Below are 26,900 nucleotides of genomic sequence, written 5' to 3' on the forward strand. Positions count from 1 at the left end.
TGAGGTCCCACTGTTGTGGAGGGAAAGCCCCACCAGCCGTTCCACACCCCTCAGTGGCCAGAACTGAACAAGGCCTCTCCTTGGACCCTGGGGCCCTACTACCCAGGGGCCCTACTACCCAGGGGTGGTTGGAAAAAGCACAGGGAATGCATAGCAAACCTCCATCCACTAACAAAGTGAGCTATAATACTGCTTTGCACTTGCCCTCATGTCCTTACGGAAGCCAGCATTCACTTGGTTTTTTTTTTTTTGTCTCCCTGTCTCCACTCTAATTGGTGGTACCAGCAAGGCTGACACGGGGAGAGCGGCATTCACCACCAGCCCTGCCTCATGGAACTAAGACTAGAGGAATGAAACTTGGACTTGAAGGTATTGGAAAGCCTGGAAAGTCCATAAAGACCACTCACCCCTGGCTTCTTGTGTGAGGGCTAAGTGGAGACCAGACAGGCTAAGGGGCTGCCCAAGGTCATACGGCCAGGTGACATAGACATGTATGTCTGTATGGACAGCATGTATGACCGGTCATGTATGTCTGTATGGCCGGTCATACAGATAGGCCATGAGGCTGCCCAAGGTCATACAGCCAAACCAGGACTCCACCCCCCCCCCCCCCAACCCCGCCCCGGTTAACAGGGCTCTGAGAAGGGATGAGGGGACATGCAAACAAAAGGACTTTTTAAAATGTGAAGTATTTAGATGCAAATCCCCTCTCTTGGCCAGCTCAGATCCACTCCTCAAGGGGTTACATTCCCTTCTCCTCTTGGGGCACCCAGGGTGACTGTCCATGGGCTGCCTCCCCCGTGGCCTCTGTAGTTCTGCTTTCTCTTCCTCCCCTGCATCTGCCTCCACCACCACATCTAACCCAGGCTCCTTCCTTCTCTCCTTCCTGCATCGCACTGTACCCATCCCACGGCTTCCCCACATCCTTCCACCAGCTCGGTAAGAGGAGAAGCTGGCAGGCCTAGTGGCCCAAAGCATGGCCTCCAGAGCTGAATCGGGGCCACAACTGTGTGTGTGTCAGACAGACAGCGTGGAGGGTGCCCCACAATGTCCAGAGTCCCTGGTGCTGCTCGTGACCCAGAACAGAAAGGCTCCGTGCCCACCCTTGCCTTCACCGCTTCACTCAAGCTCTCACCATTGACTCTTTGACTGACTTTCCAACCATCCCTTCCCATTCCCAAGCCCCCCAGTCTGATTCGGCCTTTGTGTCTTCATGCCTGAACTGCTCAAACACCATCCTTGCTCAAACACCCAGCTTGTCACTGGGGCCTACAGTGGCCTTTGTGGCTGGAGCACCCCTTTGGCTGGCAACAACCTGGTTTTATTTTCTCCTCAGACTCTCCAGAACAGCATTTTCTTTCCAGCATATCTATGCCTTATGGCTATGCCTTATGGATACACCTTCCAGCCATCAGTTAAGCCCTGCTTCTGGGGCTGACACACAGGCCCTAGCCTTAGGGGATGGAAGGGGGACACCCTCCTTCATCTTCATTCTCTCATTTGGGTTCTGGCCATTCTTCAAGGCCTGGCTCAATCCCTCCTTCACCACACAGCCTCATGCAACCCCTCAGCTTTTGCTGAGTGCACCGTTCGCAGAACTTTCCCAGCACCTGTCCATGATTCCAGGTGTTGAGACATTTGTCAGGAAAGCCTACACTGCCCTGGATTGTCCTCGGTGTGATACACAGCTGTTCTTCTAGACTCCAGGTTTATTACCACCATGGCTGGGTGAGATCTTGGACTTTGGGGTCCTCTAGTCTTGGTTAGAATCCCAGCTTTGGCCCCTAAACCCTGTGAACCTAGAAATTTTTTATAACTTCCCTTGAAAGATTGGAGATAAGAGTGCTGATCTATCCTTCAGGCTATTATTAAAGTAGATTAATAGTGACCAGCAGCATCCACGGAGCTCTTACTCAATGGGTGATGTCAGATGGCTTTCTCACTTTCCCTGGGCTATTTCATTTCATTCTGATGAAGCCCCATGACACAGGCTCTACTTATCCTATCCATTTCAGTGGTGAGAAAACAGATGCTCAGAGGTTAAGCAATTTACCTGTTCATGCTGCTAGCAAGTAGAAGAATCAGGATTTTGACTGGCAGGCTGACCCCAGAGCTCAAGCTCCAAACCCTGGATTGGACACTGATGTGGGGCCACTGTGGCATTTCCACGTGCCTCACAGTGCCAGCTGCTGGGCCCACAGGTTGGGGGAGGCACATGAATTACAAAGCCTGAGCCTGGCAAGGGGAGGAGCCCCTCTCTTGTGTGGCATGGGATTGTGACTCTGTAAGTGGAACATAAGCCCCAAACCAGGTATACGACCAATGGAAAGGCTCTCCCTCATAAGGAGGCCCAACCAGCATCTCAGCTTCCTGCCAGGGGCATGCAACCTTCCTTCCCAAGTGAAACTGCCTTACCCATACTAAACTTGCCCTTACCCTCCTGAAAGTGCCACCCTCTATATTAGAGGCTCTCTTGGGCCCGTTTCTTTATGGTAGCCGTACTGTGTGGTTGCCATTAGAGGGAAATAGAATGGTGTTGCTATGAGGGTTTATTAAGACATTGTCAATACCCAAGACAACACTACCATTAACACAGCATTTGCTGCGTGCCAGGTTTTGGGAAGCACTCGTGGGTATTGTATTACTGGATTCTCATAAACACATGAGATATTCTTACCCTGGTTTCATAGTTGAGAAATTGAGCTTTAAACAGCTAAAGTCCTGGTCCTCTGCCAAGCAGGTAGTAAAGAGCAGAGCCAGAATTTGAACTGGGGAGACTGGTTCTAAAACCATAACCCACCCACTTTAGGAGGTCCTGAGATGCTGGACCACCACCCCATACTTTGGCTCTAGTACTTTGGAGCATACTGCATTTTAGTTTGGGAAATGGCCTGCAGGCCATGACTTCAAGAGCAGGATGTTGTGAGTTGCTGGTAGGACCAGGAGATGGGTGTAGCTCGGGGAGAGAAGGGTGCTATCTAGCAACCTCTCCCACATGGTGATGCTTTTTTCTCTTCTCTGCCTCAGTCTCTACAATGCCTGGATTGGGCCACTCTAGTTTCTCTTTTATGTGAAGGCTCAGTAGAGGGCCAGGCAGTTTACATGGGATTTCAGCTATAGTGACCAACACAGACAACCTGGCTTCCAGCCCACCCCCTCACTCACCAGCCATGTGGCCTCAGACACGTTTTGCCACATCTCTTAGCTTCCGTTACCTTGACTATAAAATTGAGATCATGACGGCACCTACCACAAAGCTCTGTTTTAAGGATAATTGGCAAAATACACTTGTCCTAACCCTGAGCACATAGGAAGTGTTTAATAAATGGAATCTATTATTAGTATCCTAATACTCATTCCTTCAACTCATCTGTTGCTTCATACTTTTATTACTGCATGGATTACAAATGCTAAATACCATTCAGATACAAAGATAAATTAAATAGGCCTTGTTTTTCAATACAGAGAGGCACAAAAAATGATCATAGCACAGGGCAGAATGGACCACCCGTGTCATCAAGGTGCCAGCAGCCCCTATGACGGCCCAGAGGAAGGAGTCATAATTAGAACCCGAGGGACTGGGGAAGACCCTATGGCAGAGGTATAACAGGGATTTCCATGCAAAGAAGGAAGACAGGCTGGGGAAATAGCCCAGGCAGAGCAGAGAATGATCAAAAGTACAGGCTGGGAGGAACACACTGCCGAGTATCACTGTGAGTGAACACAGAAGATGGCAAGAGGAGTCGTGGGAGGGACAGGAAGGGGAGGCATCAAAATGTGTGGACTCAGAGCCTTGACTTTACTCCATAGGGAGCTGCTGAGGATTCTTGAGGAAAGGAGCTGCATGCTCAAACTTTATTTTAAGGAAATCACTAGAAATAGTATGAAGTGTGTGTTGGATGGGGCGCCTGGGTGGCTCAGTGGGTTGAGCCGCTGCCTTCGGCTCAGGTCATGATCCCAGGGTCCTGGGATCGAGCCCCGCATCGGGCTCTCTGCTCAGCGGGGAGCCAGCTTCCTCCTCTCTCTCTGCTTGCCTCTGCCTGCTTGTGATCTCTCTCTGTCAAATGAATAAATAAAATCTTAAAAAAAAAAAAAAAAAAAGAAGTGTGTGTTGGAGAGGAAAGATAATTGGGACAGGAAAAGTAGTTAGCTTCTGCAAGTACTTTTCAGCAGTGACGGGCCAGAAAATGGGCCTCAGTTGCCTGAGAGAAGACTCAGCAAACACAGCTCAATGAGGCAGGGAGGTGTGTTTTATAAAGGTATTTTATAAAGGTTTCTATTTTAAAGGCTGAAACAAAAACATCTTGCCACCATAAGTGCTGATCTTCGGTTATACCCAAACTTAAAGTATTAGAAACATATCTACCTCGGTACTAGGTGTTAGTATATTGAGAAGAGGACTTATTGACCTAGTCTTCTAAGGTTTCTGGCAAAGCCCCGGTGATTGCAGCATACTCTAATTTGATATAAGTTAGCCTAGATCACTACTTAACAAGAATTATCTCCTGTGAATGTCAAAGTTTGACCTATTATTTGGCTCATAAAGTAAAGCTCCTTCTTAGTGCCTATCATGTTTTTTCCAAGAGAGGGCACTGTTGCTGCTATAACCCAAGATCTGGCCACGCTGCTCTAAACCCTTCCTTTGGGCCTCCATTTTTTCTCTACAGTTCCTTTCCCTTTTTCTCTTCGGAGTCCCCCTAGAGATGGAGTCCGTGGTCTGCCATTGCAGGGGCTAGAAATGGCAAGAAAAGGTTCTACCAAGGCTCTGGAGGGTTCAGGGACCAACCACTGGGCCCCCTCCCGTGGCTGCTCAATGGGCTAGGAGAAGAGCTGGGAGCTTTCCTGGATGGGTCGCAGGAGCCACTCTGCCATCTGGACCAGTGCCTGGTTGATCTGTAGAGATGAACGAATTGTAGTTACCCTCTAATGTCAGTTTATGTGATGGGGTGGATGCTAAGCTTCTCAAACTCTAAATGTGTTTTGGAGAAAAGGGAATCAGATATTCTCCTTGACTGTCTATAATTCAGATCTATTTTATTCTTCAAGAACCTAAGCTCCTTGACACCGTTATTTCCATTTTCATCCTGCCTGGGGAGCCAAGGACAGTGCCTACACTCTGGAGTTCAGAGGCAGTGAGGTAGCATGGTGCTGGAGCCCACAGCATGCCCTTCGAAGTCAAACTGCAGGGTTCAACTCCTGGATTTATTATTTGCTATCTGACCTTGGGCAAATGACTTATTTTCGCTGGGCCTCAGCTTCCTCATAAGATCTCTAAGAGACTACTCTGAAAATATTGCCTGGCATGTAGTTTTAAAGCACCAGATAAATCTTTTCAATAAGAAAGTGAAATTTAGGGCCACAGAGAATCCCAGAAGTGATCTGTCACCTTACAGATCTTGAGACTGAGGCCCAGAGAAGTTAGCTGTCTTGATCGCTCTCTGACTAGTTAGGAGCAGAGCCTGCATGGGAATTTTGGTCTATTGTGACTCCCTCTCCAGTACTCTTTCTACTACATCTGCGTACTGATTCATAGAAATCCTGAGAAGCAACATGATATGAATTGCAGGTGTCTCCAGGGTTATTCTAAAGTCCCCAAAATGCTCCTTAACAAAGACAAATAAGGTTCAGATGTACCATGTCTCTGCCGCAGTGGGACTTACCTTTATGATTTGAGAACTGGTTTTTTTTTTCTAAAGAGGAGTTGAAAGCGAATGAACACGAGATAAGTCTAGTAACTGTTCAAAGCCAAGTGAACAAGACCAGGGAGCCCAAAGGCAAGGAAGGCAGCTGCAGGCTAGTAGTGGACACGGTGGGGCTGGCCAGCTGAGATTTACACTTGTTCCTTCTGCTTCCCACATGCCATTGCAGAGAACCCTGCTGATGAAGAGGAGCAGTGGTCTGATGACTTTGTGAGTATTTGTTCCTGGGAGCAGGAGGGAGGGTGTTGTTTCCACTGGGATCCGTGGGAGCCCTTTGCAAGGGCTTGTTTCTGTCACCTGTGCATCACAGCAGGGAGATGGAGGGAGATGGCTGACCTGGAAGGGCCACCAACAGATAAACAAGGCGGCAAGAACCCCATAGTGGCTGACTTGACCTGGCACCAACGTGTACCAGGCTACGTGCTTCATCCACATTACCTCCCCTAATCCTCCCCAGAGCCCTACGTGTAGGCACTCTTATCCCCATCTTCAGTGCTGCCATTTGGAGTTCTCACCAGCACAGCCAAAACAAATGTGAAGTGTTTTAAAATAATTCTGTATCAGTTAACAAAGGTCTCTGCCCTGAATTCCCCAGTGCCCCATCATTGCCTGGGACTTATCTAGGAGCCCTAAAGAGTGAATGCCTGGCACATTAGGGGACCCCTGGCCACTCTTAGGTCAGGATCTGAGCCATGCTCATTGTCAAACATTTTGAATATCAGCCCTGTTCATTTTACTGGGAATGAAACTAAGGCATGGAGAGTTTCAGTGACTTGTAGTTTCCAAGTTCAAACCCAGGCCCTCAAATCTCAAAGCCAGGCTTTTCGACTCCAAGGGGCTTGTGACCAAGCCCTCTTGTGACCAAGAGGACCATGGCAGATGCTGGGGACAACAGACTGACCCCAAAAGGGTGATGAGTCAGAGTCAGCCGTCACCCTCTTCACAGTGGCTCTGCAACCCACAGGGCCTCTGGCTCACTTCTCTCTTGGGTCAAGCTTTAGAGGGACAAGACATCCTAAGAACTTTTTACAAAAGAATTATTCCTCATTTATATCAAATTCATCCAGAATGCTAGTCTGCTCCACACCACGTGTGTTTTATCTGGACAGGATCCAAGAGGGCCTCCACACAGCCATATATCCCAGTGTACAGATAAGGAAACACCAAGACTAGGAAAATGAAAAGGACTTCCCCGTTGGCCATTCAGTTACTCAGTGGTCCAGTGGAATAAGCGCTCAGGATTCCTGTCTCCTGAGTTGGAGCCCAACTCCACACGGGTTCACCACCTGGAGTTTATTCAGAATATTATGAGGCAGGAGTGCCTCCCTTCTCTGCCTCTCTCCTTTCTGCAGAGAAAACTGTAGAAAGAGGAACTGAAAAGGCCTTTCTGCAGGTCCCTTGGGTGTGGAGTTCCTCCCAGGGTCTGGCAGCCGTGGAGCCCTCAGAGCACTGCAGCGGCGCCCCCTCCTGGTGGCCCATACCCAACCCCAGCTGAAGCAAACTTGAGAGCTGGTCTGCATCCACAGACAGGCAGCGAAAATTGAGCTTCCTGCCTAGATAAAAAGAGCACATGTGGGGACTTAGAAAACACAAATAAAATCAGCCTGGAGAGGAGGGGATGACTTGTGTCCCAAAGTCAAACAACCAAAGTTAGAGTCCCAGCTGTCATAAGGATTGGGTAAACCTTCCTTCACAATTATTTTGACCTTACTGGATTCCTATTGTACACAGAACAAAATCCAGGCCTGTGGCCTCCAGGCCAGATAAGATCTGGCCTCTGCAGACCTGTCCAGCCTTCCTTGCATCCCCTTGGCAGGGCGTTGTCTGTTATGGCCCAGATGCGCAGGTCTGCCTTTAGTCCTACAACAAGAGGTCAAGGTCATGCCTGCTCAGTGATTTCAGACTCATAGACCTTGGGCTGGTGAAGGAAGAAGGGGAGAGAAGAGAAACTAAAGAGCATCCCCAGCTTTCCTCACTTGTTCTGCTCCTTCTTGTCCTTCAGGCTTGGCTTCACTGTCTCCTTCTCAGGAAGGCCTTTTCTGCACCTGAGGTAGAGTCCCTTTTCCCATTGCTCTCTGTCTCAGGACCCTGAACATTTCCTCAAGTGAATCTGTCACGAGTGACAGCAATTTTATGGTTGATATTGTACTTATTATCTGTTATTCACTATTTATTTACTGCTGGTTTCTCCTGCTAAAATTCTATGAAGGCAGGGACTGTGCCCAGAGTCAAGCACAATGGCTGGCACACAGTAGGTGCTCAATAAATATTAACTGATTGATTGAATGAATGAACGGACAATATGAGAAAGTTTTTGCCTGATTACACGTTCCCTTCTTCAAACTTTTCACCCCACGTCAGCATCGGGCTGCCAGGAGCGTCTGACAGGGAGTCGCTCTTCCTCTACCTTCTCTGCCTCCTTGGCCAGCCTGGTTCTTTCAGTCAGGGTGCTCTGCCCAAGGGACTGTGAGGACCTCCATGTCCTCCCCAGATGCACCCTGCTCCCCAGCCTCCAGGTAATCAGGTCTAGGAAGGCCTGTGCCTGCTCCACAGATACAGACCCAAAATAGGAGGCCCAAACTAGCTCCCATCCAGGCACGTGCGTCTGGGTTCCTACTGTTTCTTTCACTTTCCAGATGGTTATTAAAGCAATCTTTTCTCAGCCCATTCACTGACATCTCCCTGAGATGTCACAACAAGAGGGATCGGGTCCTGTCACTGACAAGGGTAAGGAGAGTGAGTCCCAGGGCCTCAGGCTCTGTGGAAGGAACCTTGTCAAGCCAGGCTCTCACCATGGGCCACTCTTTCGCTCTCACAGCACCTCCCAGGCCGGCTGTTCAAGAACAGCTCTGGCTTCTCCAGAGCACAGACCACAGAGTCTCCTCTCCTACTCCACTCCTCATGCCTCAGTTTCTCTGAGGGCTTAAACAGACTCTTATAGGATTGTGGTAAGGGATACATGAGGTGCATGCAAATGTCGGTTATGATAGTAATGATAATTGCCATTATTCTATTCAACCGAATTTCGTATTCACAGTCAGGAAGGATTACTGAGCCTTCCAATCTGTTGTTATCGAAAAAGGGGTTTGGGGAAGTCCCCCTCTACAAGGCTTTTCTCACCGCGCCCCTCCCTCTCCCTTCCTGACTCTTTGGGTTTAGGACAAGGACCTCCTCTTCCCTCCCAGTGCTCCTCCACCACCTTGGGGAAACCTCTCTTTTCAGCTGCCTTTCTCTGTGCCCCTCCTGCTGTTCACCCCACTCCTCCCCTTTCCCCCTTGCCCCACAGACGGAGCAGGGGAGCAGCTCGCACTCCCTCTCGCATCCTTCATTGTAAACACACTGCCTTCCTGGCCTGCCCGTGCTGGGCCTGCTTCTGCCCCGAGGAGACAGCAGTGGAACCAACTCGGGGCTCCTGTGGCACCACACCTGCGGCGGTGTAGGACTGCAGGGGAAGGGGGCCAGCGGAAGGCAGGTGCACCGCGCATTCACTGGCAAATCCTGCACGGATAATGCAGGGTGTCAGGCAGCATGCGCAGAGGACTTCTTCCATCCTGGATCAACTGTTTCCTGCATGTGAATACATGCAAGTGTGGCATCTAGCTAAGGGATCTCTGAACAAAACGCGAGAGAAGCTAGGAGCGGTGCCCCTGGGAAGGAACTGAGAGGCCAGGAAGGAGACTTTATTTACATCCTTTTGAGCTGTTACTGTGCCAGTGTATTTTCAACATACATTGAATATTCAATATTTGATAATTTCAATGTAGACTTAAATACAATTTATATTAAAAAAAAAAAAGGAAGAGAATGGAGTCTGGGTCAGATGAAAAGCCTCACCCCTGCAGCTTACCAACCCTGTTAAAAAACAAACAGACCTCTTCTCAAAGGTATCTGTATGCTCTGTGTCTCCCCTTATTGATCTTTTCCCTCAACCCTCAGCATCCGTGGCCAATGAAACTTATTGGTCATTCTATTCTAGTATATTGTATTCTCTTCTATTGTATTCTAGTATATTGTATCGGGTCCTTTTTCTGTCCTCTAAAAAATGTATTTTATCTCTGACTGCTCTTCTTTGCAGACACACAGAGTTTCAGCCACCCGCCCTGTTAAATGGCCCACATGCTCCCCCAGGATAGTGTTTCAGGTGATAAATTCTGGAGCCAGAAAGACTTGGCCTCAACCCCAGCTTTGCCTCTGATGGCTGCCCAGCCTTGCTTAGCCAACCTTTCCAAGCCTTGCTCTCTGGTCCCTATGCTGGGGGAGCAGCTCCCACCCCCTAAAGCCAGAGCTGGGCTGATGATGGAGCCTGGATGGGGCACTGAGCCTGGGGTCTGCCCTTGCAGGACAGTGACTATGAACACCCAGATGAGCACTCGGACTCAGAGATGTACGTGCTGCCCGCTGAGGAGACCGGGGACGACAGTTACGAGCCACCACCCGGCGAGCAGGAGACAAGAACCGTCCACCCAGCCCTGCCCTTCGCCAGGGGCGAGTACATAGGTGAGGCAGCCCCCCAGACCCTGGGCGCTCAGCCTGCCAGGCAGGGGAATGGAGACAAGCAGCCTGGCAGGTCGGTGGGCGCCTCCCACTCTCACCACCCCACACTGGTCATCTGGTCACTCAGAAACCATGGCGCCCCAAATGGAAAACTTGCCTGTTCAAGGGGGGAAAAGTCCTCTTCCTAAATCGCCAATGTTGAAAATAGGTAAAAGATAAAAGGAACACACCCTGATGACTATTTCTACCACCAGATAGTCTCCAGATAGCCCCATGAGAAATCAACACTGAGATCAGTCTTGCTGCTTTTTCATCTTGTTGTACACAAGGCTCTGGAATTTCTCTTGAGGTTTCTGTACAGAACAAGGGTGATCTTCAGGGATCCCAGTATCTGCTGTTGCCCCTCCTTCCTCATGCCCATCCCCTCACAGGCAGGTCACACACTGAGCATAGACTATGGCTTTTTAACGGGGGGCTTAGAGTGAGAGTAAGGAGCTCTAAGTCTGGAATTAGCTGTAGGTTAATGGGCACAGCTCCCGTGAAGCCTCCAGGCCTGAGTGTGGTTTTTAATGTCCCCCAAGGAGAAGCCTGTGTTCTGGGTAACAAAGCTCAGCAGGGGTGGGGGGGTAGAGCGTGTCCATGATGATGAGGGTGATGCTAGCGTTTGTACCATGTCCCTATGTGTAAAGGGCTCCACATCTGTTATCATTGTCATTAACTGCCTCCTCACAAGGCACCAAGCATGGACCACGCCACAATCCACCTACTGAGCACCTACTGTGTGCCAGAGCTATGCTGAGCCCTGAGCATTCAGCAGCAAGCAAGACAGACATACTCCCAGAGTTTTATATTTACAGTAGTGGCCTACTTCACACTCTCAGGAATCTTATGGAAGAGGTATTCATCCTCACTTTACAAAGGAAGAAAGTGAGGTCAGGAAGAGTGAACTGATGGGGCCCAGTGCTTGCAAGTGGCAGGGCGAGGATGGATGCTGGGCTTCCCAGCCCCCAATATCCATGCTTTCACCGCTCCACCTCGCACCGTATTTGTGACCTTGTTCAAACATTACAGCCCTGGGAAGGAAGCGGCTGCAGTGGGCCCATGTTACAGGCTAGGAAACTACCATGAGGGTGGCGTGGCAGCTCATTCAAGGCCATGCTCTTCAAAGCTTGTCTTCTGTGTTTTGTGGCTTCTGATGGGCTTCAATCTTACATTTAAAAAACCCAGTAAACTCCAGGAGCTGCCAGTAAAACTAGAAAACCTGACAGAGTTATGGGCACAGCAAAGCAGATGCCCTAGACCTAAGCATAGCTCCAGCACCCAGAAAGAGGCTTCCGAGGAGGCATCCAACGGGAAGTGAACCATACTTTCAGCAAGGCAGGAACAGCCCCAGGGGGAGAACAGGTGGGGATGTGACAGGTGGCACAGCAGGTGCAAGAAGCTAAGGATGGCGGGGGAGGGGGGTAGTTGTGCGGAAGCCAGTGTGAGCACCTAGGCTGTTCCCAGGATGGGGACACGCCAGGTTATTCCTATGCTGAGATCTTCCTGCAATGTGTCGGTCTGAGTCTGTGCTCAGATTCCACTGCACAGACTCCCTGTTGTCTTGCCCCCCTCCCCCACACCATGTCACATCCGTATTTGGTCCTGTTTGTTAGGCATCCACTCTCTCAGACACACCGCTCCCCCCACCCCGCCCTCACTGCTTTCTTCCTACTCCCTACCAAATCCCTCTAAGGTGGATATTACCCTCCTCACTTTAAAAATGAGGAATATGAGTCCTGGAGAGGCTGAGCCACAAATAACCAGCCCAAACAAGTGCAGCCAGTGAGAGGCAGAGCAGGGGACCCAACTCAGGGCCATTCAGCTTGGGAGCCTGCACTGGTTCCCTGACACCTGCTCAGGACACAGTCCCCAACAAGGGGTAACTCGGGCTCTCCATGAGCTGAGGGAAATCATTGAGGGGAAGAACATGGAGGTTCACTCAGATGAGTAGTTGCAACTCTGAAGACACCTTAGAATAACCTGGGAAACTTTGAGACCTATAGTGCCAGGACCCTCCCCACAAGTTCAAGCTAGTACGTCCGGGGCGGGGCCCGGGCCTTGGCATTTTCTTATAAAGTTCCCCAGGTGGTTCCAAGATGTAAGGAGGATTGAGAGTCCATCCCTGTCCTTAAGTGTTCATAGAACAGAGTGAAGCTTCGAGGAGCACACCCTCTGAGGCCACTCTGCTGCCATGGGCTTCCATCCACTCTGCTGGGCAGCATGCTGGGCAGTCGGCGCTCCTGAGCCAGTGGGTCTCCATCACTCCCCTGGGAGGATGTTTTTGATGAGGACATTCTTTTGGTTTTTATAATGTTAGTCAATGGGCAGCTGATTCTTTGCCCGAATGTCATTATATACTTTTAAGGAATGCTCAGATTAATCATTGGTGACTACAGAGATGCCACGGGTGGTTTCATACTTTGGCCCAGGGAATGATCCAGAGTCCCTTTCATCTTACACTTTGTGGTTGTTCCTTTCAAGACAATCGGTCAAGCCAGAGGCAGTCTCCGCCCTTCAGCAAGACACTTCCCAGTAAGCCCGACTGGCCTTCGGCAAAAGCAAGAGCCAGAGTGGCCTCCACTCTGCCAGCGCTGACTTCTCTTCAGAAACCTCAAGTCCCACCCAAACCCAAAGAACTTGAGGATGAGGTAACGTAAATCTATCCCAAAGGCTTCCCAGTCCAAGGGGAAAGCAGTATGCAGGGCGGAGAGGGAAGGGGCCGGAGAAAGGGGGAGGAGAGATGAGGGCAGGGGCCCAGGTGGTCTGGCCGCCTCCTCCATGCCCCTCTCTCTGCCCAAGACTAACCACCTACCCCTCAAATTCTGCACTGGTAAACAGAAAGGAGGTTTTTCTCTCGAAGAAGGCATATATGGCCTTATTTTAAGCATTTTCATTTCCAGAGGGTATGGGTAATATCAGTGCTGGATCTGTGCACCTCTTATTAGCCTCCCTCTCTCTCTCCTTGGTTTCCTGTGAACCTTCTCCTTCCTCCGTAAGGGATTTCCCTATCATTATACTCCTTTTCTGCCTTGCTTTCTTTCCTCCACCTTCTTTGCTCTCCACTTCACATTTCTCCTGCAAGATACAGAGATGTGCAATGGGACAAATATGGAGACCCCTAGTGGTAGGGAGGCCCTGCGCAGCCTGTGGAGGAACATGGCCCCTCACTTCCCTTTGGCACCTCTTGCTTCTCACTCCCTTTTCCCTGAGCACCTGCTCTCCAGGGACCCATCCTAGCCGACTGTCCTGTACTCCACTCTGGGTTTATCTCGTCATCTCCCCTCTGTCAGCACCTGTGTTTTATGGGTCTCATTCCCTGTGGAATAGCTCCTGTTTGAAAAGGCACGGAAAACCCATTCAGACTGTTGTAGGAAAGCCTGATGAGGCCTAATACCTAGTACCTTACTTGCATTTTAAATAAGGCAAGCCCTCAAACTTAGCCATTACAAGCCTACAAGTATAATGGTCTCAGAATTAAAATAACAATAAAGATGACCCCCCCTTTTCTTTTACAGATTTTGTTTATTTACTTGAGGGAAGGAGAATGAGAGGATCATGTGAGAAGGGGGAGGGTCAGAGCAAGAAGCAGACTCCCCGCTGAGCAGGGCTCCAGGATTACAACCCGAGCCTAAGGCAGCCGCCCAATCAACTGAGCCACCCAAGTGCCCAATAAAGGCAACTCTTAAACCATCCCTGAACATAATATTACAGCAGCTTTTGAAGAAATAACTTGTGGGTTTTGTTTTTTTTTTTTAAGATTTTGTTTGTTTGTGTGAGAAAGAGAGAGAGCACAAGAGGGGGAGGGAAGGGCAGAGGGAGAGGGAAAAGCAGGCTCTCCGCTGAGCATGGAGCCAGACATGGGGCTCTATCCGGGGACCCCAGGATCATGACCTCAGCTGAAGGCAGACTTTTTTTTTTTTTTTTTCATTTGATTTGATTTCTTTTTAGTGTTCCAGAATTCATTGTTTATGCACCACATCCAGTGCTCCATGCAATACATGCCCTCCATAATACCCACCACCAGACTCACCCAACCCCCAACCGCCCCCCACAATACCTTCATTTTGTTTCTCAGTGTCTGCAGTCTCTCAGGTTTGTCTCCCCCTCCAATTTCCCCCAACTCATTTGTCCTCTCCATCTCCCTATGTCCTTCGTCTTAATCCTTTTGTTCCACAAGTAAGTGAAACCATATGATAATTGACTCTCTCTGCTTGACTTATTTCACTTAGCATAATCTCTCCCAGTCCCGTCCATGTTGCTACAAAAGTTAAGTTTTCATCCTTTCTGATGGAGGCATAATACTCCATAGTGTATATGGACCATATCTTCTTTATCCGTTTGCCCGTTGAAGGGCATCTTGGTTCTTTCCACAGTTTGGAGACTGTGGCCATTGCTGCTATGAACATTGGGGTACAGATGGCCCGTCTTTTCACTACATCAGTATCTTTGGGGTAAATACCCAGTAGTGCAATTTCAGGGTCATAGGGAATCTCTATTTTTAATTTCTTAAGGAATCTCCACAATGTTTTCTAAAGTGGCTGCATCAGCTTGCATTCCCACCAACAGTGTAAGAGGGTTCCCCTTTCTCCACACCCTCTCCAATACATGTTGTTTACTATCTTGTTAATTTTGGCCATTCTAACTGGTGTAAGGTGGTATCAATGTGGTATTCATTTGAATCTCCTTGATAGCTAATGATGATGAATATTTTTTCATGTGTCTGTTAGCCATTTGTATGTTGTCTTTGGAGAAGTGTCTATTCACGTCTTCTGCCTCTTAACCTGCTGACCCACCCACGTGCCCCAGAAATAACTTGTTTCTAAATGCCAAAGGTGATAAAACCTATAATATATAAATATGTCGTAAAATGACCCACATTTCCACCTTAATATAATTTGTAGGCCAGCAGGAGATGGAAAAGAGAAACTTAAATGAGATAGAGGGAGCGTTTAGGCCCAAAATCCCACTTTGACCCTTACTAGCTGTGTGACTTTGGGCAAGCCAGATAACCTCTCTGAGCCTCAGTTTTTAATCTCTTCAGGTTATTTTAAGGATTTAGTAAGAGAACATATATATAAAACACTAAATACAGTGCCTCATACACGGAAGATTTGGTGTGTCATATGTTCCTTCCTAGCATATTCTAGATTCTTTACAAAATCCCATTTTCTAGTTGCTTCTGAAAACAGAAAGGCTGGCAATACAGGGCCATCCTGGCCTCAAAGCAGCTGAGCCTCATGGCAACCCTCCAGCTTAGCTGTGAATCCCTGACTTTTATTTGCACTGGTCATAGTCCCTTCCACTCATATGAGATGTGCACAAAGCCTTCCTCTGCATTTGTCCCTAAAGCTGTTCCCTGCCTGCCTCCATAAGTGGTTTCCTGTATGACTTCTACTCTAGTGCTAGTTTAAGTCAGAAAGTCAGCTGACAGAAAAAGGATTGTTGGCCAGTCCTCTCTGTCTGTCTGAGAGGTGATGCTGACCTTTTGGGGTAAGAAGGGGCTGGCAGGAAGAAGCTGAGTAGGAAAAAGGACACGGGGACCGGCTGTTAGGGGCTTTTTGTGAATTCTTTCAGCATTTGGCAAATCTGTATGAAGTTATAAATTCAGACACAGAATACAAATGAATACAGTGTGTTATATAAGGCTCTCCATTTCTGTGAAGAGCTAAGAGTGGACCCCCATGATGAGAGGCAGAGTTTTGCTAATAGCAGCCTTGTGGAGGTGGCTCAGGCAAGTCTGTACCAGTGGGAAAGGAGAAGTATGGAGGAGGCTGCATTCTGGAATGGGCAGATGGGCAGTCAAGATAAGAAAGAGGTTAAAAAAGAAAAAAAAAATAGGCCAACATTAAGATCTTGCGGAACCATTAGATAGAAAAAGAAGAAATCAAGACAAGCATAAATAACTAAAAATATTTAGCTCTGCTGTACAGGTTCCAGGAAAAGTATGGGGGTATAGACTAACCAGAGAGTTGGGGAAGGAGCAGCACCTAAGAGGAAGGAGCATCTGTGCTGTAGGGATAAGCATGGTGGGCACTTGATGGGTACTGGGAATCAATTGATGTTCTGAGGATTTGTGTTTATCCCATTAAGCCCTCCCAAGAACCCTATGAAATAGGTACTGCCATCCCCATTTTACAGATAAGGAAATGGTACAGATGAGGTGCAAAGGGGTTGAAAACTTATCCAAGGTCACAGAGGCCAGGTTTGGAGGTAAAGAAAGAGATGAGAAATAGGAATTAAATGAAGGGAGATAGAAATAAGATAGAAAGAGAAGGGGAAGGCAAGAAGGTCCTAGAATGTAGTGGCTGAGAGTGTGGATCCTTGAACTGACTCTTGAACCCCAACTCTTCTACATTTTGCTATGAGGATGTGAGCAAGCTACTCCACTTCTCTGTGCCTTGGGTTCTTCAAGATTCTTCATCTTAATATGGAGCTGACAGTAGCACCTGCCTTACTGGGTTGTTGTAAGGATTGAGTGAAATAACACATGGGAAGTACTCAGGTGAGCACTTGCCAATTAGTGCTCAATAAATGTTTGGGCTCTGTTTCTCTAGAATCCACCTGGCCTACCCACCAAGGTGAGTTGCAAAAACCACATTTGGAATCTGATTATCTCCTTTGCTTCCTAGCAATATAAAATCACTTCCTCCCCCAATTTATGGTCAACTGATTATTGACAAAGTTGCCAAGACTATTCAGTGGGGAGAGAATCATTTTTAAACAGATTGTGCCAGGGTAACTGTATATTCACATGCAAAAATATGAGGGTGGGCGCGTCTCCCACCAAAGACAAAAACTAGCCAAAAATAGATCCTAGATCTAAATGTAAGAGCTAAAACTATAACATTTTAGAAGAGAATGAACATATAAATCTCTGTGACCTTGTATTAGATAAGGGTGTTTTAGATACGGAACCAAGGAACAACAGTAATTGTTGTTAAAAAGTAGTTAAAATGGGGGGCACCTGGATGGTTCAATAGGTTAAGTCTCTGCCTTCGGCTCCGGTCGTGATCACAGGGTTGTGGGATCGAGCCCCACATCGGACACTCTGCTCAGCGGGGAGCCTGTTTCCCCCTCTCTCTCTCTGCCTGCCTCTCTGCCTACTTGTGATCTTTGTCTATCAAATAAACAAATAAAATATTTTTTTAAAAAAGTAGTTAAAATGGGCTTCACAATGTCAAACATTTTTTGCTGCAAGCGACACCCCCAAAGATGTAAGAAGACAGCCTGCAGAATGGGAGAAAAGTTTCACAAATTATATATCTGATAAGAGGTTTCTGTCTAGAGCATGAAAGAATTCTTCCAACCTAATAATAAAAAAGACAACCCAATTAAAAATGGGCGGAGAAGTCAAATAGACTTTTTTCTAAAGAAAATATAAGAAGGCCCAAGAAGCATACAAAAACATGCTTAACATCATCAACCACCAGGGAAATGCAAATCAAAACCATACTTAGACACTACTTCCTGTCTCAGGATAGTGATATTTAAAAGACAAACAATAGCAGGTGTCAGTGAGGATGTGGAGAAATTGGAGCCTTCGTATGCTGCTGGTAGGAATGGAAGAGGGAGCAGACACTTTGGAACAACAGTTTGGCCGTTCCTCAGACTTAAACGGAAGCTACCATGTGACCCAGCAATTCCATCACGAGGTATATTCCCAAGAGAGATTTACATCTACACAAAAACATGTACCTGAACGTCCCTGGCGCCATTGTTCATGATAGCCCCAAAGTGAGAACAACCCGAATGTCTACCTCCTGATGAATAGACCAAGAAAACGCGGTACATTCATAGACGGGGAATGTTTGTCCACACAAGTGAATGACATACCGACATGCTCTGTGGTTGAACTTGAAATTATTATGCTAGATGAAAGAAGTCACTATGTATTATGTGATTCCATTTCTATGCAACACCCAGATTGGGCAAATCTTAGAGAAGATTAGTGGTTGACTAGGCTGGGGAAGGGGTAGATGAGGAATGACTCAAGGTTCTGGGCTCCTTTTTGGGGTAACAAAAATGTTCTAAACTTAGACTGTGGTGATGCTTGCACACTCTGAGAGTACCAGACCCACCAAATTATACACTTCACATAGGAATTTAATTGTGTCTTAATTCGATCTCAAAAAAGGTATTTTAAAAAACCACTCCTTGGGGCACCTGGGTAGCTCAGTCAGTTAAGCACCTGCTTTCAGCTCAGGTCATGATCTCAGGCTCCTGGGATCAGCCCTACATCAGGCTCCTTGCTCAGCAGAGTCTGCTTCTCCCTCTGCCTTCTGCTCTCTCTGCTTGTGCGCTCCATGTGTGTGTGTGTGTGTGTGTGTGTGTGTATGTGTATCTAATAAATAAATAAAATCTTTAAAAAACAAAACAAAACACTCCTTTCCAGACTATAAGCCTGGATTGGACAGCTTCCTCTTGATTCACGTCTGTACTTCTTCCAGGTTGATTATGTGGTCCCTGTGGATGATGAAGATGAGAACTACATTCACCCCACAGAAGACTGTTCACTCCCAGCTGAAAAAGGCAAGAGTTTGTAGTTTTAAGCATCTGAATGCTGTAGCAGTTGAGGGAGGGGCACAAGAGACTATTGGGTAGGGAGCAGCAGGGGGTGCACAAATTCTACCCCCCACCCCCCGCTAACCCACCACCTTCATGGTGGAGTCTTCTGACCCATCCCTGACAGACTCATCTCATTCACACCCTTCTTCCTCCACCCCCTCCCGTGCTCTAATACTACCATCTCAAGTTCCAAAAGCATCTAGGTTCTTATTTAACTGTTCTCACTTAGGAGGGATTTCCTTTAAAACTTAATCCTCACAGAGCCAGAGGCCACCATGTTGGCCTCAAAACTATGGCACAGGAATGATGTGCACAGAGGGCGGAAGATGTGAGAGAGCGAAAGGCGCTCTGTGTCCTGACAATGTTATTGTAATGCTGTCTCAGGCGAAGGGAGACTTTTTGTTGGTAAGCCCTTCGTGGAATAACAAATGGGATGGCAAATGATTTCTGAAGGCCGGTGCCACGTACCCTCAGACTGGGAGTGGAGTAGGTCAATTTCATTCCGGATGGAGTTACTGTGGAGAAAGGACACCTCTTTGAGTGGCATTACTCATCTCATGGACTGGACTCTGAAGCAGTCATACTCTGTTTTTACTCTGCTGATTAGTGGCAGCCCTCTCCCGCCTCCCCAGATAGCACCAGCAGCTTCGAGACCCACCTGAACTCCTCTGCCACCCATCAGCATGAAACCATAAGTAGATATTACATTGTTCCTCTCTCCAAAACCCCAGAAAATGCAAGAGAAGTGCTGTGTGTTGCATATGGGAATTTGGTCTTCTCTTGTTGAAGAAAACAAAACCTCTTTCATCTCCTAGACCATCGGTTTGGCTGCCAAAATTGCAAAGCCAGTGTTCACTTTAACAAAATCCCTATCTTAAATAATTTGATTATCCTTTCAATCATTAATATGTTTGTTCTAAAGATGTTTCCTCTGAGAAGTCTTTTATCATGGATTATCTATTTATTAAGTGTATTTCCCATTCTTTACAAATTTCCTGGTCCCCCCATTTCCATGGTGCATTTTTCCCTAAGTGTGAATCTTCCACAATGAACTGTATCTGTGATTGTTATATGTATGTGTTTGTTTGTGTGTTTAAGCTCCCATGGTGAACAGATCTGTCAAGCCAAATAACTCCTCAAAGCCAGCCTCTCCTCCAGGGACAGCTTCAGGTAAAGTACACGCATGATTTGGTGAAATGATTATGTTTGGGGGCTTGGTTTTTCAGTCTTTTCCAAATAAGAGAAACAACTTAAACCAAATATTAAGAAATAATCACTTGTCTTTCTGAATTTCTTAATAAATTGTGACAGAAAGTCTTGTCCTCCTCTTCCATTGTCTGGTGGCCCCTATGTTAAAGGGCCCCTCCCACCCCCACTTAGCTCTCTGTGAGCTAGTCCTGGTTTTCCTGCTACCTCACTGGGCATTTTGCTGGCTTCTCCTCCTTTTACCCCTGTGCTGACTGAGGGGGTCTATACCACTTGATCCTCAGTCCTCCACTCTTCTTTCAGAATAATGTGGTGGTGAAGAGCTTGAGTTCTGGAGCAGACAGACCTGGGTTGGAATCCCAGTGCTCCCAGTTGCCAGGTGTACCACTTTGGGCCTGCCCTTTGCCTCTCCACTCTTCAGATTTTCTCCTCTGTACATGGAGATAAGAGTCCCTGCCCTGCAACAGGAGAATTCTGGAATTGTGCATGGGAGAGCTTTCATGCAGTGCCTGGCACAGCAGGTGCTAGAGAAAGAATATTATCTTTCATGTCCTTGGGCTTCATCCGTTCTTCCGGTTTCACTTGTGTAAGCCAATAACTCTCTGGTGTCCAACTTTGACCTGATTTCTCTTCCGAACAACTTGACATTCCCATGGCCTCAGGCCCAGTGCATTCATGGCATCCCTCCCCATAGACCAGGCCTAGTCCTCTGTGCCTGTCAGCCAGCAGGCCACGTATCTGAGGGCCTGTGTTCTTCCCAAAGCCTCTGCTATGTCCTTTCCCTGAATCTGCTTTTCCATTTTAGTTGCCACCACCCTAATCTAGGCTTTAAAGACTCAGACAGTGCCTAGATAGACAGGAAAGTGCTAAGGCTTCTGTCTGTCGGAGCAGCGCACCATGGCACTGGCCTCTGGTTCATGGATGTGGCTTTGGCTCCTTGACGGCTCCTGAGGTGCTTGCCAAGGATTTCACAGTGGATTAGGTGCAGGGACGCTCTCACCTCTGCTCTGTGCTCCACACGGAGAAGCGCAGTCTCAGGACCGCACAGACTGCAGAGCCGGAGGGGTCCAGGCTGAGTAGTCTCTACGTTTCTTGTCTCCTAAAAACATGGAGAAGAAAGTTGCACCTGGGCCTTGGAGGGGAGGGAATTAAGCTGAGTAAACATAGGAATCTCACTCCTAAGGTGATAGCTCTTCACATCATTTTTTGAATCCTTTGTTTGGCATGACTTGATTCATGACCAGTCTGGCGGAGGGCCCTGGACACATCCCAGGGGACAGTTGTGTCTTTCTTTCCACCTAGAGCTTTACCCTAACTCAGGGTGTCTCAACCTCCGCACAGCTGGCCTTTGGGACTAGATGGTTCTTTGTCATGCTGGCTTCTGTGCCCTTGCAATGTTTAGCAGCACCCTTGGCTTCCCCTGACCCCTAGATGCCAATACCGACCCCTCCCTGGCAGCGATAAGTAGAGATGTCTCCAGACTTTGCCAGATGTCCCCTGGGGCGGTGGGGGAGGGGAGGGGCAGGTACAAAATCCTTCCAGTTAAGAACCACTGGTCTAAACAAACTGAAAAGATTAAAGAGTTTTGGTGATTTATCTCTTAGTGTGATTTGGAAAAAAGTTGTGCAGCCACTGGCTGATTTATTTGTAGCTTTTGTCAGAAGAGTGTAGACAGGGCAGGGATTTCTGAACTTCCTCTAAGGAGGTAGCATTTAAAAAGTGTTTTCTCTCATTTCCTAAAACAGGGGAGGAGTTTGGGAATTTACAATCCCCTGCTAATATGCAAGTTGAATTTTACCTATAAGCCGAACTGTTCTGAAGTAGTTAAATTAAATCTCTATTTGGTTAGAGCTCACACAGTCCTTGAGAGGAGGGACACTCCAGCTGGTGTGCAAGCCCCACTAATAATAATAGAGTTTCTAGAACAGCTAGAAGAGAGTGAAATCCCAAGGGCTTCCTGTGCCAGCATTGAGATTGTTAAGGATAAGGAAACTCACCAACACTATATGTAAAACTGAAGAGAGGTGATCCATGAAAAACAAAGAGTAGGTCATCTTCCTAGTTGAGAAACTAGGGTAAGTAAGTACCAGCAGTGCCAACATTAGCATCATTTTTGCTCAGTACAATTAAAACAAAGCTGATTTTTCTCTTTTATTATGCTTTTGGACACCTCTCCCTTTATCACATGCTCAATTTCTCCCTTGGAGTATTCCGGCCAAGAATTTGGCTTTGCCAGAAAACAAGGATCCTGGTCACATAGAGGGGACCAGGTTGTCCTACCCCAGTCATGCCACTGGGTCTAACTTCTGGCCCAGAGCAGCAGAGACGGTCTCCAGCCTATGAGATAAGATAGTCTTTCTCCATCTTTCCATGGGCATCCACAAAAGCACCTCTCTGTTTCACTAATCTTTCCCCACATAAAGCAGAAACAACAAGTGAACCTGACCTGCCAAATCACACCCCAGAGTAACTTTAGGAGGAACTGGCTGGAGAGGAAGTGTCCACCTGGCTTTCAGCTCAGCTAGCCTTGCTCTTCAACCCTAGCCCTGCCATTTAACCTCTCTGAGCCTCTGCTCCTTCCACGGGATGTTAGGTGACGCTTCGAGATGGCACATTCAAAGTACCTGGCACAGAGCTCGGCACCTGGAGACACAGTGGTTGTTGATAAGATGCTAAAACATAAATAGCGATAATCTCATTTACCGAGATGCTTTATGGGTTATAATTTACATATTGTGAAGCACACTCATTTTATATATATAATGCAGTTTTGTTTTTTGTTTTTTGTTTTTTTTTTATAAATCATTACATTTACAGAGTTTTTTCACCATCACTACAATCCAGTTTTAGAAAATTTCCATCCCCACCCCAACTCCCAAAGATCCTTTGCGCCTGTTTTTGGTGAATATTCTTCCACCCGCAGCCCCAGGCAACCACTGATCTGCTTCTTGTTGCTATAGATTTGCCTTTTCTGGAACCTCATATAGATGGAGGCATACAGTATTAAGCCTTCTCCATCTGGCTCCTTTCACTTAGCATAATGTTGTGGTTTTTTTTTTTTTTTTTTTTTAAGATTTTATTTATTTACTTGAGAGAGAGAGAGCATGAGAGGGGAGAGGGTCAGAGGGAGAAGCAGACTCCCAGCTAAGCGGGAAGCCCAATGCAGGACTCTCTCCTGGCACTCCAGGATCATGACCTGAGCCAAAGGCAGTTGCTTAACCAACTGAGCCAGCCAGGCGCCCTCACTTAACATAATGTTTTTAACCTCAAATACTTTCAGTCCCTTTCCAGTAATGTTAGCTTATTTTAGCTAATTCTTTACATTTTCAAACTTCTCCTGTTGTCCTGCAACAGGAACTCTGAGTTAGGTGAAGTAGATGGTTGTGTCCCCATTTCACAGAGAGGGTTCAGTGGCTTGTAAGAAGCCACCCAGCCAGTTTGGTGGCAAAGAAATACCTAGAACCTCATCTTCCTGATGAGAAACCATGGGTTTTCCACCTGTGCTTGGATTACCTTCTCAGAATAGAACGGCATGCTCCCCGCCCCAACCCCCGATCACAGAAGTGATTTATGGGCAAGGAAGGGGGAAGGAACATGGTGGCAGACGGGAGATATGAAGGGAAGGGGAAGCTTAGGAGTAAAGTCAGGCAGTAAATATGACAACAACAACGTACCCAGGCCAGATGAGCCCATAGCATTGAAAAAAAGGGAAAACCCCTGGGAGGAAATTCTGACTTGGGCCTTCTTTCTACTTTCTTATTTTTCAGACAAGGGTGGGTTTTTTCCCCCCTTCCCTGAAATCTTCCATCAAAATCTGTGAGTAGCCAAGGGTATTTTAATAGGGTCAAGCAGGTATTAAGAATGTGAAGAACAGCATCCGTTTGGTCCACTGGCCGATGAAACACAGCTGGACGCACACTCCTGATGACGTTTCCGTTGATCGTCAAGTAAAATATGAAAAATTCCTAACATAGTGTCTTTTTCAAAATGTTTCTAAAATGCTTTCCAAAGTCACATCAAGGTCAGGTAACATCTAAGTGTGAGTCCTGTGGAGGGGCCGTTCCTTCACGGGGTGCTGTGGAGATGACATGGCACTCTTGGCTGTTCTTCGAACTTATGAGCATCCACGGAAATCAGCCCCGTGTAAGAACCGAATGTAGAAGGCGAGTGGATAGGCCCTGAGTGAAGCCCTCAAGGCCTCTCTCTGATAAAGTACAGGAAAATGAGCTTTATGGCCTCAATTTTTACTGTTCTTGAGGCCCTTCTCTTTTGTTTGGGACAGGTGGTCCCGTCAGATGCGGTTGCATGTCGTGTGCATGTCCTCGGGTTATAAATCCCAAAGGGCAGAGCTCTCCCACAGCCCCTAACACGGTGCTCTTCACATACCAGGTTCTCAGAAATTCTTAGTAACTATTTCTTCCATGCTCACTTATATGTGCTTTATCTTGCAAACTAAAATAAGGGGCACCTGGGTGGCTCAGTGGGTTAAAGCCTCTGCCTTCGGCTCAGATCGTGATCCTGGGGTCGTGGAATTGAGCCCTGCATCCGGCTCTCTGCTCAGCAGGGAGCCTGCTTCCCCCCTCTCTGCCTGCCTCTCTGCCTACTTGTGACCTCTGTCTGTCAAATAAATCTTTTAAAAAATTTATAAAAAAAAATAAAATAAGACATACTGAGCGTAGGTCTAACCTCTGTTTACAGAGTATCCCCTGTAGGTCCAATAGGAATTGTAGACTTAGAAATGTAGTAGGTTCTTAATACAATATATATTCAGTTTGATATAATTCAATAAAGAGCCTTTGGCTCACAGAGCTGTAATGTCCAGGCAGGTGAGCATCAGCCTGAGGAGGCAGGCAGGAGACGCCAAGGGGAGTTGGCATCGTGTCTGGCTCTCCCCCTCGAGGCCTGCTCTGTCTCAGCCATGAAGCTCTACCAGCCTCTCAGTTCCTCCCTCATGATTGTCTGCTTTCTGTCTTAAGTAGCCAGTGGGAAAGTGAGTTACTGGACAAGGCCCGCTGGGTCCCTTCTTTGACTTGGAAGATGAGATTTGGGCAGTAGCTTTTCATTTGTCTCAGTCTGCCTATCTATCTGTGCAATGGGCCGAGGCCCTGAGAATTCAGAGGTGAACGAACAGCCTCCGGTTGTGAGGTTAGGTGCATAGACTGTAACTCAGTGTGATTAAGCAAAAGCAGTGCCTGTAGGCAGGGAGGGAGTGGTGGGTCTGTGTCTGTGTCTCTCCGTCTCTAGGCACCGCTGGTGTGCACATCTGTGCAGCGTACACAGCGTACACATCTGTGTGCTCTTGGTTCCTTCTGGTAGGAACTCTATGGGCCTTTCACTGAACTTGCAGAATCAGGGGGCTGCACACTTGTCCCCTGGGGGATAAAGAGAAAGTCATTTAGAAATGTTAAGCTGGGGGGCGCCTGGGTGGCTCGGTGGGTTAAAGCCTCTGCCTTCGGCTCAGGTCATGATCCCAGGGTCCTGGGGTCGAGCCCCGCATCGGGCTCTCTGCTCTGTGGATAAGCCTGCTTCCTCCTCTCTGTCTCTGCCTGCCTCTCTGCCTACTTGTGATATCTCTCTCTGTCAAATAAGTAAATAATTAAAAAAAAAAGAAAAAGAAAAAGAAAAAGAAATGTTAAGCTGGGGTCCCTAATTCACATCCTGGTTCCAAGCTTATAAATTGACATTATTTAAATATGTCATCATCTTGGCCTACGGATTTTCCCCAATAGCATCAATATAACCACATAGACATGCTTAACTAAAAGAAACCAAAAATGTGCCTGTATTTCTGAGCTTCTCAGGAAGGCCACCCTCACTGTGACCGTCGGCCCCGCAAACAGGAGCTGAGGACTGACCTGTGTATATGTTTGTGCAGGTCGTAACAGTGGGGTCTGGGATGCGAAGTCACCTTCTCCTGCTGCGCCATCCCCGCTGCCCAGGGCTGGGTGAGTACTGGCTGTGCAGGGTCAGCCCTGTGAGGTGTGAGTGGGTGGTCCCCACTCCTGTCGTGGGCAGGCCTGCCTGGAATCCACCAAGGGGTCCTGCCTGAAAACCTGGGGGGGCAGCGGGTGCTTTCCCACTATTTCCACCCAGAAGAACACACCTGCCCAAGCTCAGATACGCTTGCACCTCGTGCCACAGCAGGTGTGTTCCTAAAGAGTGTGGAAAGGAAGGCCTGCTGTCCTGTTCTCCTCCACCACCACCCTGGCTTAAGGTGGACGAGGGGGTCCCCTGCTGAAATGAAGACTAGCAGTCTTTCCTCCCCTAAATTGTTAGTTAAATCTTGAGTTCCGTCGTGCAGAAGCTCCAGCACTTGAATAATTTTGAGACCCACAAGCAGGTTTCATCTTTACTTTCTCCTCCTCCACTTCTCTTTCAAGTAGTTAATGATCTGTAAACAAACACACATACACCCACAACATGCACCCGATGGTTTGATCCAAGCCACACAGCCAAGCTTCCTTCCCAAGGTGAAATAAGAGAACTGTTCTTTCTTATTGAATTTAAAAGAGCTTTGTAAACTGTTAGGCGAGGCAGTAAGTTAATATCACAAACAGTGACCCATAATTTTATATGGATTCAATAGGATATTTTAAAAGCCCACTTAAATATGTGCAAAGCCGGCCTGCATAATTATTATCTTAATTCTACTTCTGCATAAAGCAAAGACATTTTTGAAAGATTTATTGATTTATTTTAGAGAGAGAGTGTGTGTCATGGGGAGGGACAGAGAAAGAGAGAAACTTAAGCAGACTCCGCACTGGGCTTGGAGCCCGAGGCCGGGCTTGATCTCACAACCCTGAGATCACGACCAAGATCACAACTCTGAGATCACGACCTGAGCCAAAAGCAAAAGTTGGACGCTTAGCCAGCTAAGCCATCCAGGCAGCCCAA

General features: G+C 47.5%; 1 protein-coding gene across 14 annotated transcripts in view; it reads left to right on the forward strand.

Annotated features, from left to right (window-relative positions):
- BLNK (B cell linker) overlaps positions 1-26,900 on the forward strand; it is a 109,313-nt gene that overhangs the window by 53,283 nt on the left and 29,130 nt on the right. For 6 of the 14 annotated variants that reach the window (XR_006603251.1, XM_045068943.1, XM_045068939.1 and 3 more), the window contains exons 4-12: positions 286-369; positions 5,869-5,909; positions 9,775-9,840; positions 10,040-10,196; positions 12,717-12,883; positions 18,683-18,764; positions 19,899-19,970; positions 23,774-23,779; positions 25,882-25,951. Coding sequence is in view for 13 of the 14 variants with exons in the window: in XM_045068943.1 (XP_044924878.1) it covers positions 286-369; positions 5,869-5,909; positions 9,775-9,840; positions 10,040-10,196; positions 12,717-12,883; positions 18,683-18,764; positions 19,899-19,970; positions 23,774-23,779; positions 25,882-25,951 (745 nt within the window). In the remaining variant the exon portion in view is untranslated. The remainder of the gene's footprint in view (positions 1-285; positions 370-5,868; positions 5,910-9,774; positions 9,841-10,039; positions 10,197-12,716; positions 12,884-18,682; positions 18,765-19,898; positions 19,971-23,773; positions 23,780-25,881; positions 25,952-26,900) is intronic. The other 8 variants (XM_045068945.1, XM_045068946.1, XM_045068947.1 and 5 more) reach the window with 5 other exon arrangements.

The sequence above is a fragment of the Mustela putorius genome, unplaced genomic scaffold (assembly GCF_011764305.1).
Source record: "Mustela putorius furo isolate JIRA1106 unplaced genomic scaffold, ASM1176430v1.1 tig00003909_pilon_pilon_pilon, whole genome shotgun sequence".
Classification (NCBI taxonomy): domain Eukaryota; kingdom Metazoa; phylum Chordata; class Mammalia; order Carnivora; family Mustelidae; genus Mustela; species Mustela putorius.